The sequence below is a fragment of the Lacerta agilis genome, chromosome 4 (assembly GCF_009819535.1).
Source record: "Lacerta agilis isolate rLacAgi1 chromosome 4, rLacAgi1.pri, whole genome shotgun sequence".
Classification (NCBI taxonomy): Eukaryota; Metazoa; Chordata; class Lepidosauria; order Squamata; family Lacertidae; genus Lacerta; species Lacerta agilis.
This window is the reverse complement of record NC_046315.1, coordinates 32,485,123-32,504,066: the sequence shown is the minus strand read 5'-3', so window position 1 is coordinate 32,504,066 and position 18,944 is coordinate 32,485,123. Positions and strand designations below refer to the sequence as shown.

The window sequence follows — 18,944 nt, the reverse complement described above, 5'->3', positions numbered from 1 at the left end:
ACCCCTATGATAAAGGACTCTGTGATAAATGGAACTCAAGCAGCCATGTTTCTAACCCGATATTCAACTATTTCATCTTTTCTTTTTTCTTTTTTAAAAAAGATGACTTATAAATGAAAAAAGGCTGGCGAATAAGATATCCAAGCTATGGCTTAGTACCTGAGTTTAAGCATACACTTTCAAACTGTTGGTCAAAATACTTAAAAATTATTGACTGTGAATGTCTTGACCTTGTATATCCATCAAATTATAAGTACTCAATGTAACTATTTCAATTACTCCCATTGGTTTATTAAAATGAAAATAACAACACACATGTATGCTTAGCATTTTGGGAAAAGAGAACTGCTTAGTTCACAAAGTAAGTTAGTAAGAAAAGTTGTTAGAGTCTTCAAAATTATATTTCATAAAAACCTGTTCAGATCACATAAAAAATTAAGTGCATCATGTCCATTGTAGTGAAACATACTTGTTACAGATTAACACAGTGTCAGTCAGAGGTTGGATTATTAGCAAAACTATTCACAATCTAAGATGCTTTAACAGCACAGGAGCACAAGCCTCCAAAAATGTATAAAAATCTCATACAAACAACAATACCAAAAACATATTAATGTGGCTTTTCTAACGGAATACCTGCTACACGGTTATGCTAACAGGAAATGCCGGGAAAGAAGAGTCACAGTCTGTCTGTTTTCCTTCAGCCCTTTCTGCATTCAAATTGCAGATTTCTGGCTGACCAATTCCACCTTGTCCCGATGCAAGCACCTCTTGGGAGCCTGATGTAGTGTTGCAAAACTCATCCGGATCTTCTGATAAGACAGCTGTATTCGGCCTACAACTGCTTGTTCCATTGCTGCAACTTGTCTTGTCATCATCTAACTGCTCAACTGATTTTAAATACTGCTGGAAAAGACTACTGCTGTCTTGCTCACTGTTGAAACTCTCTTTACAACATTCCTCGTGGTCCAGTTCGATCTCCTCAGCCGCTGAAGGGCACTCGGAAAGAGAATCTTCACATGGTTTGACCGTTTTCAAAGAATTCTCTAGAGAGCCGTCACCATTTACTTTTGCCACGTTTTCTCCACAGCACTGAGATTCATGAAGGCAGTTCTGGTCAGTCACACAGGAATGGAACCCCGAGTCAGGAAATTCTGGCAAGCATTTCTGATGAGAAGCCTCAGTAGCTGAAACGAACCAGGTTGAACTGCCAACAGGAGAAGGTACTTGATTTAGTCCAGGCGAGTCTATATGGACCTTAAAGGGACCCAAAATGCTTGATGTAGGAGTATTATGCTGCCAGAAAGCAGTGAGATGTGAGTTCACTGAAAGTTGCCACTCCTGGATGCATCTAACCTGCAAATAACACACAAAAGGAAATGTTATCATTTCAATTAGACTTATATGCACATCATGTGCCACCATATTTATAGTTTCGTATGAAAGAGCAATATTAAGAACTGCATGCTGTGTGAGGTGATCCTTAAGCCAGTGTTTTTCAACCTTTTTTGGGCAAAGGCACACTTGTTTCATGAAAAAAATCACGAGGCACACCACCATTAGAAAATGTTAAAAAATTTAACTCTGTGCCTATATTGACTATATATAAAGTAATTCTCTTGAATAAGAATCAAATAGACAATTTTTTCCCACGGCACACCAGGCAACATCTCGCGGCACACTAGTGTGCCGTGGAACAGTGGTTGAAAAACACTGCCTTAAGCTACAATCCTATTGACACTTCCTTGAGAGTAAGTCCCACTAAACAAAACTTGCTTCTGAGTAGATATGCACTATAAATCATGTAAACTATCCAACATGGTACATATTTCTCTTCAGCTTATTTGCTTAGTGGGCCATGGTTTTTATTAACACAAAGTCAGAAAATTATTTAGAAATGATATTTTTACCTGGTCCCAAAGGAATTTTACAGCTTCCTCTTGCACAAGTCTTTGAAGTTTCTCCTCATCTTTTTCCTTTCTTAATCTACATAAGGTAAAGATATAAATATATATGAATTTATAAATAAATTTAAACAATTTGCTGCAGTACTTGTTATGCATTTTATCAGCAGTTTGGTGGACTCTGCATTGGATCTGTACGGGTGAACTTTTCAATCTTATTTTTTACTAATAATTTGCGAAGAGAATGACTCTTTCTGTATATAATTATATTAATGTAATTCTTCAGAGCAGATTGCACCTTCTATTACTTCTAAGACCTTCTGAAGCTGATGGGTTATTCAATTTTCTCCCACCTTGCTCCAAACACAGAATTAGAGACAATGTAACACAAGAAAAATCCCCATCAACTGAGGATGGATGCAACACCTCCTAAACACTCATACAGTGCTTGTTACATCGCTAGCAGTTAGATAAGTCAATATTTCTATTTAGCCTCAAAATTGTAATTACTTCCAATTTGAAAACGACTGCCAACTTACTTGTCTACTTCTTCAGTTAAATGTATAATGTGTTCCTGCATTCTACCAAGTCGAATTTCATAACGCACTTCCTTGGCTCTGGGATGGTAGTTCCTTGTGTAAAATCCTCTCCAACAGGCTTGAATCTTGGTGGCTGCTCTGTTCATTTCTTCAGGCATATCTGACTTTTGGATTAAAGTAGCAGTTGTGCTAGCAGGCAATTCTTCTGGATATTGGGCAGGGGAAACAGTTTTGATAACACCCTCTTCCGGAGTATGTGATCGCTTGAGGTCATTGCGCTCAACATGGTGTTCAGAGGATACTTGACAACTGCTAATGCTAGCAGAAAGAGTAGCGGTGGCTACTGATAAACTAGAAGTGGACAATATTCCTTCCTCTTGATCTTCCTTTTGAGTTTCCACAGCCTTTGCTGATTTGATGGCACATTCCCCAAGAATCACAGAAGTCGTTTCCTGCATTCCTTGTTTATTAACCTCTTTTATAAATTCAAAGTCAGCATCCTCCATACCTTCTGTCTCAATATTCATTCTGTGAAGTCTCAGTTCTGCAGTAGTAGGAGACACTGGGGAGAGGCCGGATGCAACAGGCATAAAAGTAGACTCTGAGGATAGAAGACTACTGTTCAACTTGTCCTCATCAGTTTGTATGTCATCCAGGTAGAGATCTCTAGAAATACTTATTTCAGTTTGCGGTGGTGAGGGGAAAACATTTTTAATTGCATAGGAATGATCATCATTTGATTTTGTTGCAACCCATGTATTTTTTTTTATAACAGGTTCTGGAAAAGGGTAAGAAGACAAGCACTTAAATAGGCAGCAACATGACCATTTAGGTCTCCCCTGTATACCTGAGGAACCCCTGTAGAGCATTACTGAGTGACTCCCCCCACCCGCACTTCCTGCTAGCCATCACCTTAGTACACAACATGTCTGTCCATTCCATTAACTGGATGAAAGGTAGGATTGTCAGTACCAGGGATGTAGAGGTGGGGAAAGAGCTTAATACTGCCTGATGGGAGTCTTCTCTTGTGCAGCAGAGCATCTTGGAAGCCTTCTTCCAACATGCCACCACACACTAATATGCTCAACAGGCTTGGTGAAATGGCTAGGGTCACCAAGGAATAGGCTAAACTCTCACCTCAAGAGGTGTCTTTGAATGTCGCTCTTTAGGCTTTCATCCATATAAATGCATGGCTGCCAATGAAAGTAAAGTTCATCCACCCTCACTTTCTCCAAGGAATGTGTTTGCATGCATTGGTGGGTATAAAGCCAAGGCTGCATTAAGCAGGAAGCAGGAATTAGGAGTTACTTATTACTGCACAGCTGCAGAACATAACTGTATAGTATTGAGTTGAAATAAGTGAATGGATCTCTGTCTATTTGGATCTCTACAGTTTAACCTCTAAGATCAGAGAATAGTTCATGATGCACCAGGATCCCTTAAGTGTCTGTAGATAGTGTCTTTGACTTATCATGTATTTTGATACAATAAACACTCTACACTCTGGAAAGGCTGACAACGGGAGAGCAAGATGACTCTGATGCTCTGCAGCACTACCCTGTTGGAGCTGTGCATGCTCCGCTGATCACATTGGTCAAGGTGTGGTATCATAAACACTATCTCTGTCTAACTCAGAGTCCCGGTCTTTAGAACCCTTTTTCCTTTCAATTTCAACTCCATCTCTGCTTCCCTAGTTTCATTATTTCAAGTCATAAGGTTCTGCCATCCTCTCTCTCCACCATGCTCCTGCTGGATATCAGTATATTAGACAATGGGTTCGTTATCACAAATAGTATTACAGAAACCCATGAATCTTACCACTTTCAGTCATTATTTGTGGCCTGTGAACAGGGCTATTTGGCTCACTGGTAGCAGGCTGCCCTTTATGCAAAGTTGAAGACACAGGTGGCTCATCAGCTTGGCTTTGGTACATCAGTTGCCTCTGGTGCAACCTAAAGACAAGGAGTAGAGACTGGTTTTGTTAAAGCACCAATGCCAAAGTGGCTCTAAGCCAACAGCAAAATATGAGCCAAGAGCCTGGTGCACAATTCTTTCTGCAAGCTAGTTCCTTTGAGAAGAAGAGAAGAAGAGTTTGGATTTGATATCCTGCTTTTCACTACCCAAAGGAGTCTCAAAGCGGCTAACATTCTCCTTTCCCTTCCTCCCCCACAACAAACACTCTGTGAGGTGAGTGGGGCTGAGAGACTTCAAAGAAGTGTGACTAGCCCAAGGTCACCCAGCAGCTGCATGTGGAGGAGCGGAGACGCGAACCCGGTTCCCCAGATTACGAATCTACCACTCTTAACCACTACACCACACTGGCTCCAAAACAACAATAATTAGGGTTGGTAAGTGCCGGGTCTGAATCCGTCAAGATTAACAGGTTATCCTTCTATTCTTTCTGCCACAAAATAACAATTACTTTGTTAAAATTCCCAACTGTTGACAAAAGATAATGCTCTTACCTTTGCTTATGTAGTATTTTTTCCAGTTTAGCATCCTCTGCAGTTTGAAGCCCGAACATACTAGTAAGAGGACTAACACTGGCAAGATACTGTACTAACTGAATGTGCTGGCCTGGCCGAAATGATCTTCCCTTTCCTTGACTGTAAAGCCATTCTGCTTTCAAGCTAGAAGGAAGAACAATCACCTTGAAAAGAAATATTCTTGGTGAACATTTATAAAATGCTTTTGCACAAAAACACTGTGCAATAAAAATAAAGAAAGAGTTTAACCAAAATTGATAAGAAACACCATGCCCAAATGATCAGGGTGCCAAAACAAGATTCTCACAACATCACTTTCTGAAATTGACCCTTGTGAAAGGACTGGAACCACCACAAAACAGTGTCTGGCAGCCCAGAATGATGGTATCAAACGCTACAGAGAGGTTTAGCAGAACCAAGGAGGAACTACTCCCCCTTTCTGTCTCCTTGCACAGCAGTTGCCTGCCAAAGTAACCCAAGCTGCCTCAGTTTCAACTCCAGGCCCAAAATTGGATTGAACCTATGTAAAATTGAAGTGTATGTAATCAATTTCCTCCAAGGACCCCTGGAGCTAAAAAGCCACCACACACTTAAGAACCTTGCCCAAGAATGGCATATTGGATTCTTAGAGGAAATTATCCAGTGGGATCCAGAGGGCGTCCCCCTACCCTGACAAAGGTCCCACAACAGCTATCCTAAGTCTGGATGGTAATCACTCTGTTCTCCAATAAGTCATTTACCACTCTTACGCTGCCAACCAGACGTCATCTGGCTTCTTTAATCAATCAAGGTGGGCAAAGATCCAGTGCACTAGTGGACAGTTTCTTACTATTTATTATTGTTGTTATTATTATTATTATTAATTGAATTTATTTACTGCCCTATACCCAGGGGTCTCAGGGCATTCACAGAATACTACAAAGATGTTGTCCACATTCTGGGGTTGTATAAATTTATCAAAACAGGAGATACCAAAGCTACATCAGTAGGATCTGCTATTCCACTGACATCTAAGACAGAATGGATGATAGTGATTTTATTCTCTAAGTGTCTAACAAAGTTCTCACAGCAGGCAGATGAGTAATCCAACTCAAAATAGACTCAGAATAACTCTGCTGGATCACTGCAGATGCAATGGTGATGGAATACAATAACAGCAATAGCAGATGTTTATACACTGTAAGCAAAAGTAGTCAGTAATGCAATTAAATTTAATAAAATACAAACACAGAATAGTATGCTACTTCCGTTTAGTCAGATTCAATCCAGTGATCTTCAGTTTCTTACCTTTCTTTCTGAGATATCACATAGCCATCAAGGACTTTAAGATTAAGACACCAACTGACAATATATGGCCTATAATCAAATCCTGGGATGGAAGGTGTGGCCATCACACAGGGATTGTTCATAATTGACAGTTGCTCCAGCTCAGTAAAGGAAGCCAAGAACGAAATCTGAAAGCAAACAATAGCTTTGTTGATTAATTGAAATTTTCCTGTGTTCAGCAATTTGCTTTCATGGGATAAACAACAGTGTGGCAGATTCAGCCACATTTTTCATACACAATGAGCTATCTGAGGGAGGAAAGGGGAGGGAATGACTTGCTTCCTTCCATTCAGAGCAGCTCTTTTCCTTTTGTTCTGTGTGTGTCTCAAAACCTACATTGTTTGTAATGAATTTTTTCAAAGATTAGCTTAACAATACATAAATTAATGCTACTACTCACCAATATGAAACCTACAGCCCTAATCTAGTTCAATTCCCTGTCCTCAAACAGAATAGCACATACCTAAGATTTTCTCAATAGATACCTATCAAAGCTTTTTAACTATTGAACTGGACTATGCATGGTCATAATCATCTTGACGTCCCAAAGCGTAAATGATTGTAGACAGTGCTTAATTACAAAACATTCACAATAATTTGATATATAGGAATCCAAACTTCAGAATACTTTAGAGTTCAGACACTAACAACCCTTGTCTAGACCTGAAATTGACATTGGTCAAGGGGAGAGGGCATGCTAAATATTTGGAGGGGGGGAAAGGTTTAAATATTTTCACAAGGACATCTGATGGCTTCAGATAATTAGGAGATTCAGGAAGTTAGCATTCCGCCTGGTTGCTGCTGCAGGAGAGAAATAATTAATAAGGGACAGCAGGCTCCAACTGCTATTTGACACTCAAATCATCTTTTTAGTTGTAGGAGGCAGTTATGAGTTACCGGTCTCTGCAGCCACAGCAGGCGTTGTGATTATTCCACGGTTTGACTTCACCCCACGAGGTGCTCTCCATTGTCTCTCGAGACAGACGGGATGCCAGCAATCACATGGAGAAGTGGAACAGAAAAGTCCACTTGATCTATTCACCTGTGAGACTGCCTGCCATTTGGGTCCTTTCCTACGTGAACTATTTGCGTTCAAGCTGCCAATTATCAGAGCTATCTAATGTTAGGAAATGGGGCCTCTACCATTTCACCTCCTCATTTCCTTTTGGGTTGGATCTATTTGGCTTTAAGCCTGCAGACAGGAGCTTTTTAATCTTTGTACAGTGTGTTATACATTTTATGTACTTTAACACTAGTGTTGTTGTTGTTGCTATCAACAGATTCAGGCAGGGACACTGTACAACAAAAAAACTTAATGCGAATTACTACCAAAAGAGAATCTGTTCCTCATAATGCCTTTTGCCTTTCTGGAGTAAATGTTTAATAATGGCTAATTATTATTGTTTATTTGCTTTAGTAGCTGACATTGCACTACCACCAACTACTTTGTATGGAGTTCCATATTGTTATGCATACAAGTAGGGAACTAAAAATGTAGTGAAGGAAACTTAGCTGAATATAAGACAAAGTTGCAAGTAAAGCATTCTCAAAATAACTATTCAGTTTTGTTGAGAAATTGTATTCTTACCTCATTCAAGTCTCTGATTTCATTTTCTGCCAATGAAAGAATACCCAGACTTTGAGGCAAGCAAGCTGGTGCTGTACGCAAGGATGTTATCATATTTCCATGCAGTAACAGAGTCTTAAGAGACAGCAGAATAGGAGAAAAATGCAATATGTACTCATTTGTTTAAATAAAATATATGAATTCCTTCGAACATTCAAAAAGGCCTGTGCAATATCATCATTACTAAAGAATGCCTTTGTTAAATAGTGCAAACACAAAATTTAAAATGGCTGGCAATATATGCTTTTAAAAAAACATATTAAAGGAAATATTTTAACAAAAAGGCAGAACCTCTTTGGTTTAAGTGGAAGCTAGTTACGCTTTAATTCTAGCAAAACTAATTGACAAATTAGCTATGGCTTCCCCTTAATTTCAGGGGGTCTAATATGTGACTAACTTCCTTCAGTTTTAAAGGGATTGATAGCTCACAACTTCAGCATTGCATTTTAAAGAGCTGTACAGCACAATCCTGTTCATGTTTACCCAGAAGTAAATCCCACTGAATTCAGTGGAACTTAATCCCAGACAATTGGTTATAGGACTGCAGCCTTAATGAAAAACAGCCCTCTCCTCTCAGCAAAGAAAAGAATTCAATCCAACCAACAACTGAACAGCATTCACCTTTAACAATAATAGCTTGGAAATATCTCCTATCTGGGATATATTGTTGTCCGACAAATCAAGATGTTGAAGAGATGTGCAGGTATTGATCTGATCTATAGTCTACAGGAAGAGAAAATATTTTGTAGCATTATGAAACATCATAAATTATGCATGTTTCTGAACAAACCATCCACAAAAAGAGATTGCACCAGCCACACAACTTCCTCCCCAGATTTAATACTATCTTAAACTAACACAGAACTAATATACTAGGGTAGTCTAGAATTACAGACTGGAAATCTGAAAAGTGCTGCAATCAAAAAAATGAAATTTAGAGTGACCAAATTAGTAGAGGACAGATTAGCACAACCAGAATGCAATCTAAGAGACTGAAGAATTAGGATTTTTTTAAAAGCAGGATTGGGGCAATAAAGGAAGGAGGAGAAATGTGATGGTTATGGGGGCAGGAGAAGTAGAGAGAAATAAAGTAAAAGGGACACATAGGTAGGATGAGGATATGATGCAGACTGCTCTGGAAACAGCAGAAAGACAACATTTAATTTTCGAAACCACTGAAAGGCAACACATTTTACTTCTTTTTAACAGAAGCAAGATATCCTGGTTTTAAAATATGACACCTATTAAAAACATTTGCACCTTGCTTTTCCCTATAAATGTTCAAGGTGATTCACAACAAGAACCATAAGATATCACAAAAATTAAAGACACAGTAAACAAAATAGCAAGCCAAGACAAGAGATTAAAAACAGTTCAGACAGTAACAATGAAATTTCATATAACCCCCTATAAAATCCCTCCCCCTGTCAAGAGCAGCATATATGCCTGGTGATAGTCAGGCCTTTAAAGGTCTTTTTAAAGTGAAAACTTTTTACATCGCAGCAGAAGGTCAATGAGAAGGAGAACCTGTGGGATTGGGGGAGAAAATGAAAAAAAAAATCTGAAGTCTGGGTGTGACAGCAGAAAAGGTCCTTTCCCTTTTTCCATTGAAATGTGAGTTCAGAACTGACAGGAGGACCTCTTAGTGTGGTGGGAAACTCATAAGAGGAAGTGGTTCTTCAGAATTATGGAATTAAGTTTACCTTCAAGTTATTTCCTGCCAGGTTCAGCCATTCCAAATGCACCAGATCCTTCAGTCCCTCCACACAGCCAATACTGTTGTGAGGCAAGTTTAATACTCGAAGCTGAGTCAGCTTTGCTACACCCATCATCCGCACCAACCGATTGTTGGCTACTGACAACTGCAAAATAACAGAGCAAAGAAAGGCCTCACTGAGGTAGGACTCCTAAAATACTTTCCTGGGAAGAAGGCCCATCAAACTCAAAGCAGCTTAGTTCTGCATATAGGACTGAGCTATTCAGTCAGCAGAATGTAAGCCAGTAACGATATGGGTTCTGACTTCACAGTCTAATTACAACCTTTTCTATACTTTTCGCATGTAGGTCTAAGAAAGTTCAAATTAAAACAATTAAAGAACACAGAAGAATTTACAGAAACAATATAAAAAGCAATGAGAAGGGGTTAAAAGTCATTTAAGGCATGAAAGGATGGACCTCCCCTTAATAAAGGCAGTATCAGGTTTAAATGTCTGGAGAGGGTGTTCCACAGCACCTCATCTCCGATAGCTACCCAATGTCAGAAAGCCAGGTCCTCAGAACAGGGCCTAGTTTAAAGCAGATGTTAGCTGGCAGCCAGGTTCATGGAAGCTCAGGTGGTTCATGACAGGCATGAGAGGACAGACCTCTTTTGTTGCTTAAGAGAGTAAAGGTAGCACCAAGTGTACATGTTTGGGGAAGAAGTTGCATAGTGCCCTGAAGCTAAACAGAAGAGAATAGATTTTAATATATATTTAACTTTACCCAAAATTATTTTCCTATGCTTTTTTCTTTAAGTATAAAGCAAAGATAACCTAACAAGCACAGCACTGTATCACAGACATAAGGAACTAACCTGCATCAGGTTCTTGCAGCTCTCCAAGTGCTCCAATTTAATTAGCTGGTTCTTATCCAAAATCAAAGTATGTGTATCTGCATCACAGGCCAAAGGTGAACCTAATTTCTGTAAACCCTGGCCTGACCAATTAATTAATGAACCTAAGAGAAAAGAAAAAAATTGAAGTTTTAAAAAATGCAAAACTGGGGAAAGGTACATAGTAGTCAGGTTTGAATTTCATTTTAAACAAGTGTTTAAAATTAAACTGCAGTTTCATGTGAGCACTTTCTTTACTCCTCCCCATTCCTGATGCTGCAACTAGAGAGGAAGCCCATCAGAGGCTGGCTTCATGTTACATGCAAACCAGTGTTTCAGGTTCATTTCCTTCAATGATTGAGAAGCCAAGGTGATGTGGAACCAGAGCGGGAGAGTATTGATTCATGAACAAGCACATTGTATAAGCACACTGCTTGTTTGCATTTTAAGCCATAGTTTAAAGTATGATTTGATGTGATGCACAAACCAGCTAAAGCTTGGTAAATTCAATTTTTTATATATATTTAGAAAAAGGTTAAGAGAACTTTCACCATAAGCAACATATTTAGCAATACTGTAATGTCAAAATACTCTAATCTTAGAAGCCACTGTGAATTCTCTCTTAATTCTGTATATTTACATTTAAATGAAAAGGTGATAAAAGAAAAAAACATGAAACTTTATCCAATTATTTTTTCAAACAGAGCATTAGCACCAAAAATCAAGTTTTATCAGTATACAGAGGCTGCTATGGAAAGCCAAGACTTAAATGGATGTGGGCGGCCTGCCTCATTCATCTGGCTGCTTTTCCATAAGGCCAATCTGCTTTGGTGGAATCTAGAAAATACATCCTACTAAAGGGCTGTTTTGAAATTTGAACTCCCCCTTCCCAAGGAGGGCTTATATGTTCAAAATGTGCCAGGAATCAGCTTGCTAATAAGATACATTCTACACGTGTTAGTTTCTGGTGTACGGTGTGAGGTCTTATCCACAAAATAATCCTCCTTCTTCTAACTACAGGGTACTTCTGCAAACTTAAAATAATAGTATGTTAATCCCTTTCTTTATGTAAAAAATAATAATGCTGTGTAGTATTGTTCTTTCTTGGGTGAAAAAAATGTGTCATGTTATTATAGCTAGTTGTTGCTTTTTCTGAGAAAGCCTTATAATGCAACTTGGGAATCTGAGTTTCAGCAAACTTTCACAGTGGAACTGTTCCCTGACTCTGAGCAATGCTGGCAACTAATACCAGAGCACCCTTCAAAATGCTAGCCAGATAACATGGGATTATTCCATGACAACAGCACCCTGCATGCCAACCATTGTCCTGTGCGTTTTATATGGCAGGCTGCACCTGCCCATTAGGCGCCTGCTTGATGATCGGGCATAGGAGAAGAAGATAGGTTTGGACGCGCGTCCTTTCCCTTCTGCAGGTTTTCGTGCCTACGAAGGGACAGCACAGCTTCTAGACTCTCCTCTGAACGGCCCTGCAAGGTTTCAAAAGCACCCACTCCCCACAATAGAGAAAAAGAGAACTGTGTTCTGCAAGGCCCTCTGGGATTTAGAGTCCAATGCCGAAACAGACTCGGGACGTTAACAAGGATACGCGACGAGGGGAAAACTACGGCCCCCACAAGGCACCGCGCGGCAACCCTGCAACGGTCCAAGCCTGAATAAATCTCTCGCCGAGTCTCCCCAACTTGGATAAAACACACACAATGAGGGGGGAGGGACAGGGGACGCCTTTAGGCACCGCGATCCGCTCCATACCTTCCCTGACGCCCATGGCTGGCTTAGCCCCCTCCGTTTTCGCCGCCGCCGCTGGTGCCGCCGCCATACTTCCCGCTTGCTCGCAACGCTAGGCAACCGGGCGGGCTCTGGACGCTGATTGGATGGTTAAACCCACTGAGGGGAAAAACAATTTTCAGAAATAGCAGGTGGCAATGGAAGGCTGTGAAGGGGCCACGGCGTCGCGAAGAGTGATTTTTTCCAGCATTTTAGGAAATAGACGAGCCTCCGGAGAAAGCGCAACGCTTCCCATCATGCACCGGCGCAGCTCCCAGGGTGCCCCGCGCGCGTATAGAATCCGGTTTCCCATGATCCTCTCTTTCTCTTCGCCGCCGGAGTTGCCTGTGAGGGAGCTCCTGCAGCCGCCATTATGAAGTAAGGACCGGTGCCCGGCTCTAATCCGGTGCCATCCTTCACTTGGAGAACCTGGAGAGGGTTGGGTGGCGGGGAATGTTCGCCTCGCTAAACTTTTTTCCCGTTTCGCGTTCTCTTTCTCGCAATGCAGGGTCGAGTTGTGCAGCTTCAGCGGGTACAAGATCTACCCAGGCCACGGCCGCCGCTATGCGCGTACGGACGGCAAGGTAAATAGGAAATAAGGGGCAGAGGAATTGGGAGTAGTAGCGGGCTTGGCTAAACCCTGGAAGTAGCCAAGTGGGAACTAATGGTGTCCCAGATTCTTCACGGTATAATGTGTAAGATTTCAAGGGAGAGGAGCTGCTGTTGACTCGAGGACTTGTAAACTGATCTAAAACTGTCTTAATCTACGAGACTGATATTTTCGTGTTACGGGAGGATTATAATGGTTTCTAAATGGTGTAGGTCTCCTTTTTCTATTCCGGAAGTGAAATCGGATAATAAACAAATAAATAAAAAGAACAACTAAAGTCCGAATAATAATCTGATTAATTATATTTGCGTGAGAGTATTTGGCGATGTTGTAAATAGAATTGAGTCCATTTGGCCAGTATGTGTGTGACTCTTTACTCCTTATGGTAGTTAAAATGTTGGTGGTTTAGCATTTGAATAGGATAAATAGTACATGGCAGTATCATATATTTCTTTACACTCAGTGGGGCTAAGAAGGTAATTGTTCCTCATAAGATAGTCTGTTGGTCTACTACAGACTGCCTAGATCACGGATCATCCACTGTGCTGCTAGAGCTCTAGAGCAGTGTTCCCCAACCTTGGGCCTCCAGATGTTTTTGGCCTACAATTCCCATCATCCCTGACCACTGGCCTTGCTAGCTAGGGATGATGGGAGCTGTAGTCCAAAAACAGCTGGAGGCCCAAGGTTGGGGAACACTGCTCTAGAGCAGGCATAGGCAACCTTCGGCTCTCCAGATGTTTCGGACTACAATTCCCATCATCCCTGACCACTGGTCCTGTTAGCTAGGGATCATGGGAGTTGTAGGCCAAAACATCTGGAGAGCCGAAGGTTGCCTATGCCTGCTCTAGAGCATAGCTTTCCAAACTCTGTCTCCTGATGCCTTTTACTGTGTCAGGTGCAGTGTGTAGGCGTGTCGCATGAATGCTCCCTGTACCCTTCCTGGGGCTGGAAAGGGGTTAGCTTAACCTCTGATTTGCTATTAAAACTGAATTACTTTGTCACGAAATGATGCATGTCTAAAAAGTGTGTCGCCAACATGAAAAGTTTGGAAAGCTCTGCTCTACAGCTTTGATTTACCTGTTTGTGAGCCTACATCTGGTAAATAGTACTGTATGTGTGGCACGTAAAGTACTGTAAACACTTAAAATGAACTCAATGTTTCAGGTTTTCCAGTTTTTGAATGCAAAATGCGAGTCTGCATTCCTTTCCAAGAGAAACCCCCGTCAGATCAACTGGACTGTTTTGTACAGGCGGAAGCACAAGAAAGGACAGTCTGTAAGTAACATGTTGTGACTCAGAAGTGGACAAGTGATTATATATACTTAAATACGCTTATGTAGCAACAAAGTCAAAGCTGTCCATTTGGCTTACTTGTGATGTAGTAGCTTAGCATGTAGCAAGATCTGTTCAGTTAGCCTATGGTGTTTTGTAGTAGTGTCTGGCTTTCTCATAAGAGAGCTCTTCTGTGATCACTGAAAAGTCAATATTGTTTTGAGATAGATGGTGTTAAAATAATACAGTATTAGGGCATTGCTTTAGAGGAAAGAGGCTGATCTATTAATTGAAGTTGGTGACTAGGGTTGGAAATGGTTCTTTTTAAGTGTTTTGCCCCCTGTAGCAAATGTTATCAATACAGTGGTACCTCGCAAGACGAATACCGCGCTAGATGAAAGGCATTCGCTAACAAAAAGGGTGACTCGCAAGACGAATTTTCCTATGGCCGTGATTTTTTTTCTCGTAAGATCGCACGCTTCCTCTGATCGTGCTTCGCAAGACGAAATTTCCGCTATACGACAACACTCGCGGAACGAATTAGTTTTGTCTTGCGAGGCACCACTGTAATTAACTCTTGTGGCTAGTTCATTGAAAAGGCAGAAAACTGCTTGGTAGCACAATCCTGTACATATATATTCTGAAGTATATTCAATCTTAAAAGTCAGAGGGGAAAAAAACCAACATGACATTGACTCGGTGTAATGGTAGGTGGGATTGCCAAAATTCCCAGACAAGACGCCCCTCTTTTTTGCCAAGTGTGTAAAGCTGAATGTGCACAAGTAGCAGGCTCTTACTGTATTTCTCTTTCTTAATTGCTTAGGAAGAGGTACAAAAGAAGCGTACCCGCCGTGCTGTCAAATGCCATAGGGCAATTACAGGTGCCTCTTTGGCTGAAATAATGGCCAAGAGAAATCAAAAGCCTGAAGTGCGAAAAGCCCAAAGGGAACAGGCCATTAGGTGAGTAATTAGAAAGTTTTCTTGGTTTCTATTTTTACAAGAATACAATTATTCTATAATTTGTTTATTTTACTTAATAATTATGCTGTTAATGCATAGATATTTTGTGGGGATGGGGTGGAAGCAAAAGATAAAATAAGCAAGCCATGCAATAATCAATTACGCAATTACACAATATTAAAAGACAAGTTCGCTAATACAATCATACGTCATGTTGCGTACCGTCCGTGTTGCGTACGTTCGTGTTACGCACCTCCGCAACCTGGAAGTCCTTCATGGAGCGCGTGCGGATGCGCAAAGCGTTCTGCGCACTTTGTGCATGCGCAGAAGCGCAAAACCCCACAAACTTCCAGGGGTTTTTTGTTGTGTTTTTTTTTGTTCATGTTAAGTACGCCCAGGTTACGTGGCGTCACCCGGAATGGATCGCGTACGTAACACTGGGTACCACTGATTCAGGCAGAAAACTTATTTTCTGCTTTCATTGTGATCATTGATTGAATGTAAACAGGTGACACCTCGTAGGATATACATTTTTGACATTTGGGTTGTATACTGGTTAGCCTGAATTAAAAAATGATGAGAACTTGTCTCCAAAACCATGCTGAACTATGCAGACATTCCCAATTCCTTGCCCCAGCCTCAAGAGGAGGGCTGGGGTTCATGCTACACCAGTTTCAAAACATTTGGAGTCCTCACAATGGACAGTGCAACACAGGCTATCTTTAGTTCTCGTCCCGAGTTTAGGGTCTGGGATAATCCCCAAAGCCGCCTATACTATAGGCACTTCCAAGCGCTTCAGAAGTTCAACACGATTGCCTGGCTGTGGTCATAATGCTCAAGAAAAGGAGGTGTTGGGGTGCCTGCAATTGCAAACACCTTTGTGAACTTGTTAAATGTAATAACTTGAAAAAAAATATGCTTGATATGCTCATAAACCATTTTCAAGTGTCCGATGCAAAAGTAATGCAGTGAAGTAATTAGCCTTGTTTTAATTTTTGTGTATTTTAAAAAATGAATATACTTACTGATGGTAAGAAAAACAATTCAAAGATGCTATTATGCTTTGTGTAAAATGGTCCAATAAGAAGTAATGCATTTTATAACCTGGTCTTTGCATATAGGAGAAGGGGTAGGCAGTTTCAGATTTCTTAAAAGAAAGTCTTTAAAGAGAGCTAAACACAGTTGGGAAAGTTTCTATTCTCAGTTTGCAGGGAAGTGCTCAAAAATGGGATTGCCTAGTCTAGCCCAGAGGTTTTCAACCTTTATGAGTCCACGGCTCCCTTGACCAACTACATTCTTTCTGCAGCACGCCTGTGGGGCTCAGGAGCCCAGTTATGTCACCCCTTGCCTGCATAGCTGGCAGCCTCTCACCCTTTTTCAAACACCCTCCCTTGTGGAGTGTTCCCTCAGCCTCCTCTCCTTGGGAGTCCTCCGGGCAGCTGCTGCTCCTGCCCCTGGTCTCTGAACACAACACACACCGCCCAGAGAGAGGTGCCTCCTCACACTGCCCCACAAGGGCCTGAGAAGAGGATGCCCCCAGCCTTTGTGGCCCAACAGAAACTGGCCACAGGTGAATGTGAGGCTAGCACCTTACCTTGGGTGGCAGCAGCGGGTGCTGCCAGACCTGCATGGCGGAGATGCTCCCCTTCAGCACTGGGCACTCAGCTCCCAGGCAGGCCTTGCACACAGCAAGCACAAGAAAGGCTGGCATGGAGCCTGCCTGGCCTCGCCCTTGTTTGTCCATTCCCAACAGCAAGGGCTCGCTGGTCTCCCTTGCCTCCCTGCTTGCTCCTAGCAACCAGCACCCCCTGGCCAGACCCAGAGGCAGGGGCGTCGCAAGGGGGGCGGGCTGCCCCTAGTTCCATGGGGGGTGACACTTTGGCCGGCCCCGAACAGGGGCTTGTCGCCTTTCCCCCCTCCCAGCGGCTATTTTTCGGCGGGGGCTGGGCCAGCGAGGAGGGGTGTCACGCTGGCATGACACCCCCTCCTCGCTGGTCCACCCTCCGCCGGAAAAAACCGCTGGGAGGGGGGAAAGGAAGCAGAGCAGGCGCGTTGAAGTGCCTGCTCTGCTTCTTTTTCCCCTTTCCGCGGCTTTTTTCGGCAGGGGGACGGGCCAGCGGGGGGGTGTCACGCTTGTCACCCCCTCCTCACTGGCCACCACACCCCCGCCTGCTCTGGTTCTCTTTTTCCCCTTTCCACCGCTTTTTTGGGCGGGGGCGGGCCAGCGAGGGGGGGTGTCACACTTGTCACTGGCATGACACTGGGGAGATTGTAGCCAGGGCTGGTGCAACAAATAGCCATTCAAGCCTTGGGGAGGCAGAGACACAAGAGGGCATCAGAGGAGGAAGGGAAGGAAGAGGGACAGAGGCCAGTGTTGCTCGCACCATATCTGACCATCCTTCAAGGCACCCCAGGGTGCCATGGCATATTGGTTGAAAACCACTGGTCTAGCAAATACTAGCACCTCATTCTGCTGTTTCTTAATCCATTCTGGAATGTGAAAGCAATGAATACACATTTATTCTTAACACTAAGTCTCTTCCTGTAAATATCATTTACAGAGCTGCCAAGGAAGCAAAGAAGGCTAAGCAGGCTACTAAGAAAACTGTACCCTCCACAACAAAGGTAATGTTTACCCAAAGAACAGCTAAAGATGAGAAGTTGTGTGTGCTTTCTGAGTTTCCTTCTAATAGTTCTTTAAAACTCCAAAAGCAAGATATGTCCTTTAAATTTAGCATTTTTCTGCGTTGCATAATAATCCCATGAAAATATCTGTTCTAATTAACTTACTAAATCCCTTGCACCATCCCATTTTTTATTATCTCCTGCCTTTCAGGATTTTGTACATTGGGGTTCCTTCAGTTAAGCTTTGAGAAGCCCTGTTAGTTAAGGTGCAAAAGATGGCACAAGTAGACCTTCTAAGCCTAGAATTTTAACCATTACATCGTGTTGGGGCTCTGTTCCAAGTAAACATGCATAGGAGTAGACTATTAAGAAACCTTTTGACTTTCTTTTTACCTAAATTTAATTATTAATTATTAAGCATATTTGTAATTGTCCTGTATCATGTCTATCTGATCAGGGCACAAACATAATCGAAAAATAGTAGTTCATTAATTGCTGTGGAGCAGGTAAGTGTCATATAGCCATAAGTATTGGTAGTACATGGATCTCATCCCTATCTCTAGCTATGCAAAGTCAACACTTGAGTGATCCTATCCATACAGGGGACAGCCACAGTAAGCTTTAAAAGAATTAAAGTGAAAGTTAGACTGTTGTCTGATTGTTCCTCAGGGCTGCCAGTTTATTCAAGGGTTATAGCTCACATTCTCCTATGTTACTTCCATTGGTTCGGAATAAGATAATAGTGTGGGGTTGTCTTCCTTTATTGTCCCTATTGAAGAGCGGGCATGAACTTGTCTTTTTACTTTAAACCTAGTATTTCCCTTTGTGTATTCACAATTATTGGCCTAATTTACAGTGATAAATAACCAAATAGCATATTCTCATTAGTTCTTTTTTCTTCTGTTCATAGGCACCTACAAAGGCTGCGCCAAAGCAAAAAATCATGAAGCCTGTAAAAGTTTCTGCTCCTCGTGTTGGTGGGAAACGCTAACTTTTTTGACTGCTTTGGTTACATGAAATAAATATTTGACATGTAAACTGTCTTGTTTCTTGGTCACTTCTGGGGATTTTGTGTAGTTTTCTTACCTTAAATATTAAAAGTAGAAAAATTCCTTCGAGTAGTACCTTAGAGACCAACTAAGTTTGTTATGGTAAGACCTTTCATGTGCATGCAAACTTATTCAGATACATTTAATAAAATAAAATGTTTAAATTATCAA

The 18,944-nt window shown here is 41.6% G+C and overlaps 2 protein-coding genes across 3 annotated transcripts; one reads left to right on the top strand and one right to left on the bottom strand.

Annotated features, from left to right (window-relative positions):
• Positions 1–263: 263 nt before the first annotated feature.
• Positions 264–12,386, bottom strand: CEP97 (centrosomal protein 97). Of its 2 annotated transcripts, XM_033146664.1 has the most exons (11): positions 12,243–12,386; positions 10,455–10,597; positions 9,586–9,744; positions 8,504–8,605; positions 7,844–7,957; positions 6,217–6,383; positions 4,909–5,073; positions 4,262–4,395; positions 2,444–3,221; positions 1,911–1,986; positions 264–1,356 (listed from the first exon to the last, which is right to left on the bottom strand). In XM_033146664.1, the coding sequence occupies exons 1-11, from the start codon at positions 12,307–12,309 to the stop codon at positions 640–642; spliced, it is 2,622 nt and encodes an 873-aa protein (XP_033002555.1). In that variant the 5' UTR covers positions 12,310–12,386; the 3' UTR covers positions 264–639. The 2 variants fall into 2 exon arrangements, with proteins under 2 accessions (XP_033002555.1, XP_033002556.1); XM_033146665.1 differs by lacking the exon at positions 10,455–10,597.
• Positions 12,387–12,509: 123 nt separating this feature from the next.
• RPL24 (ribosomal protein L24) lies at positions 12,510–18,766 on the top strand. The gene is made up of 6 exons (XM_033146666.1): positions 12,510–12,635; positions 12,766–12,841; positions 14,032–14,142; positions 14,963–15,099; positions 17,661–17,724; positions 18,635–18,766. The coding sequence occupies exons 1-6, from the start codon at positions 12,631–12,633 to the stop codon at positions 18,713–18,715; spliced, it is 474 nt and encodes a 157-aa protein (XP_033002557.1). The 5' UTR covers positions 12,510–12,630; the 3' UTR covers positions 18,716–18,766.
• Positions 18,767–18,944: the final 178 nt, after the last annotated feature.

Bases quoted from the DNA above. Each gene is read 5' to 3' on its own strand.
- RPL24 (XM_033146666.1), top strand. The intron at 15,100-17,660 runs GTGAGTAATTAG...TATCATTTACAG, and splicing joins CAAAGGGAACAGGCCATTAG to AGCTGCCAAGGAAGCAAAGA. The intron at 17,725-18,634 runs GTAATGTTTACC...TTCTGTTCATAG, and splicing joins CTGTACCCTCCACAACAAAG to GCACCTACAAAGGCTGCGCC.
- CEP97 (XM_033146664.1), bottom strand. From the start codon at position 12,309: ATGGCGGCGGCACCAGCGGCGGCGGCGAAAACGGAGGGGGCTAAGCCA. The intron at 8,606-9,585 runs GTAAACTTAATT...CTCTTCCTGTAG, and splicing joins TGGCAGGAAATAACTTGAAG to ACTATAGATCAGATCAATAC. The intron at 7,958-8,503 runs GTGAATGCTGTT...CTGTCTCTTAAG, and splicing joins CCAAGCTATTATTGTTAAAG to ACTCTGTTACTGCATGGAAA.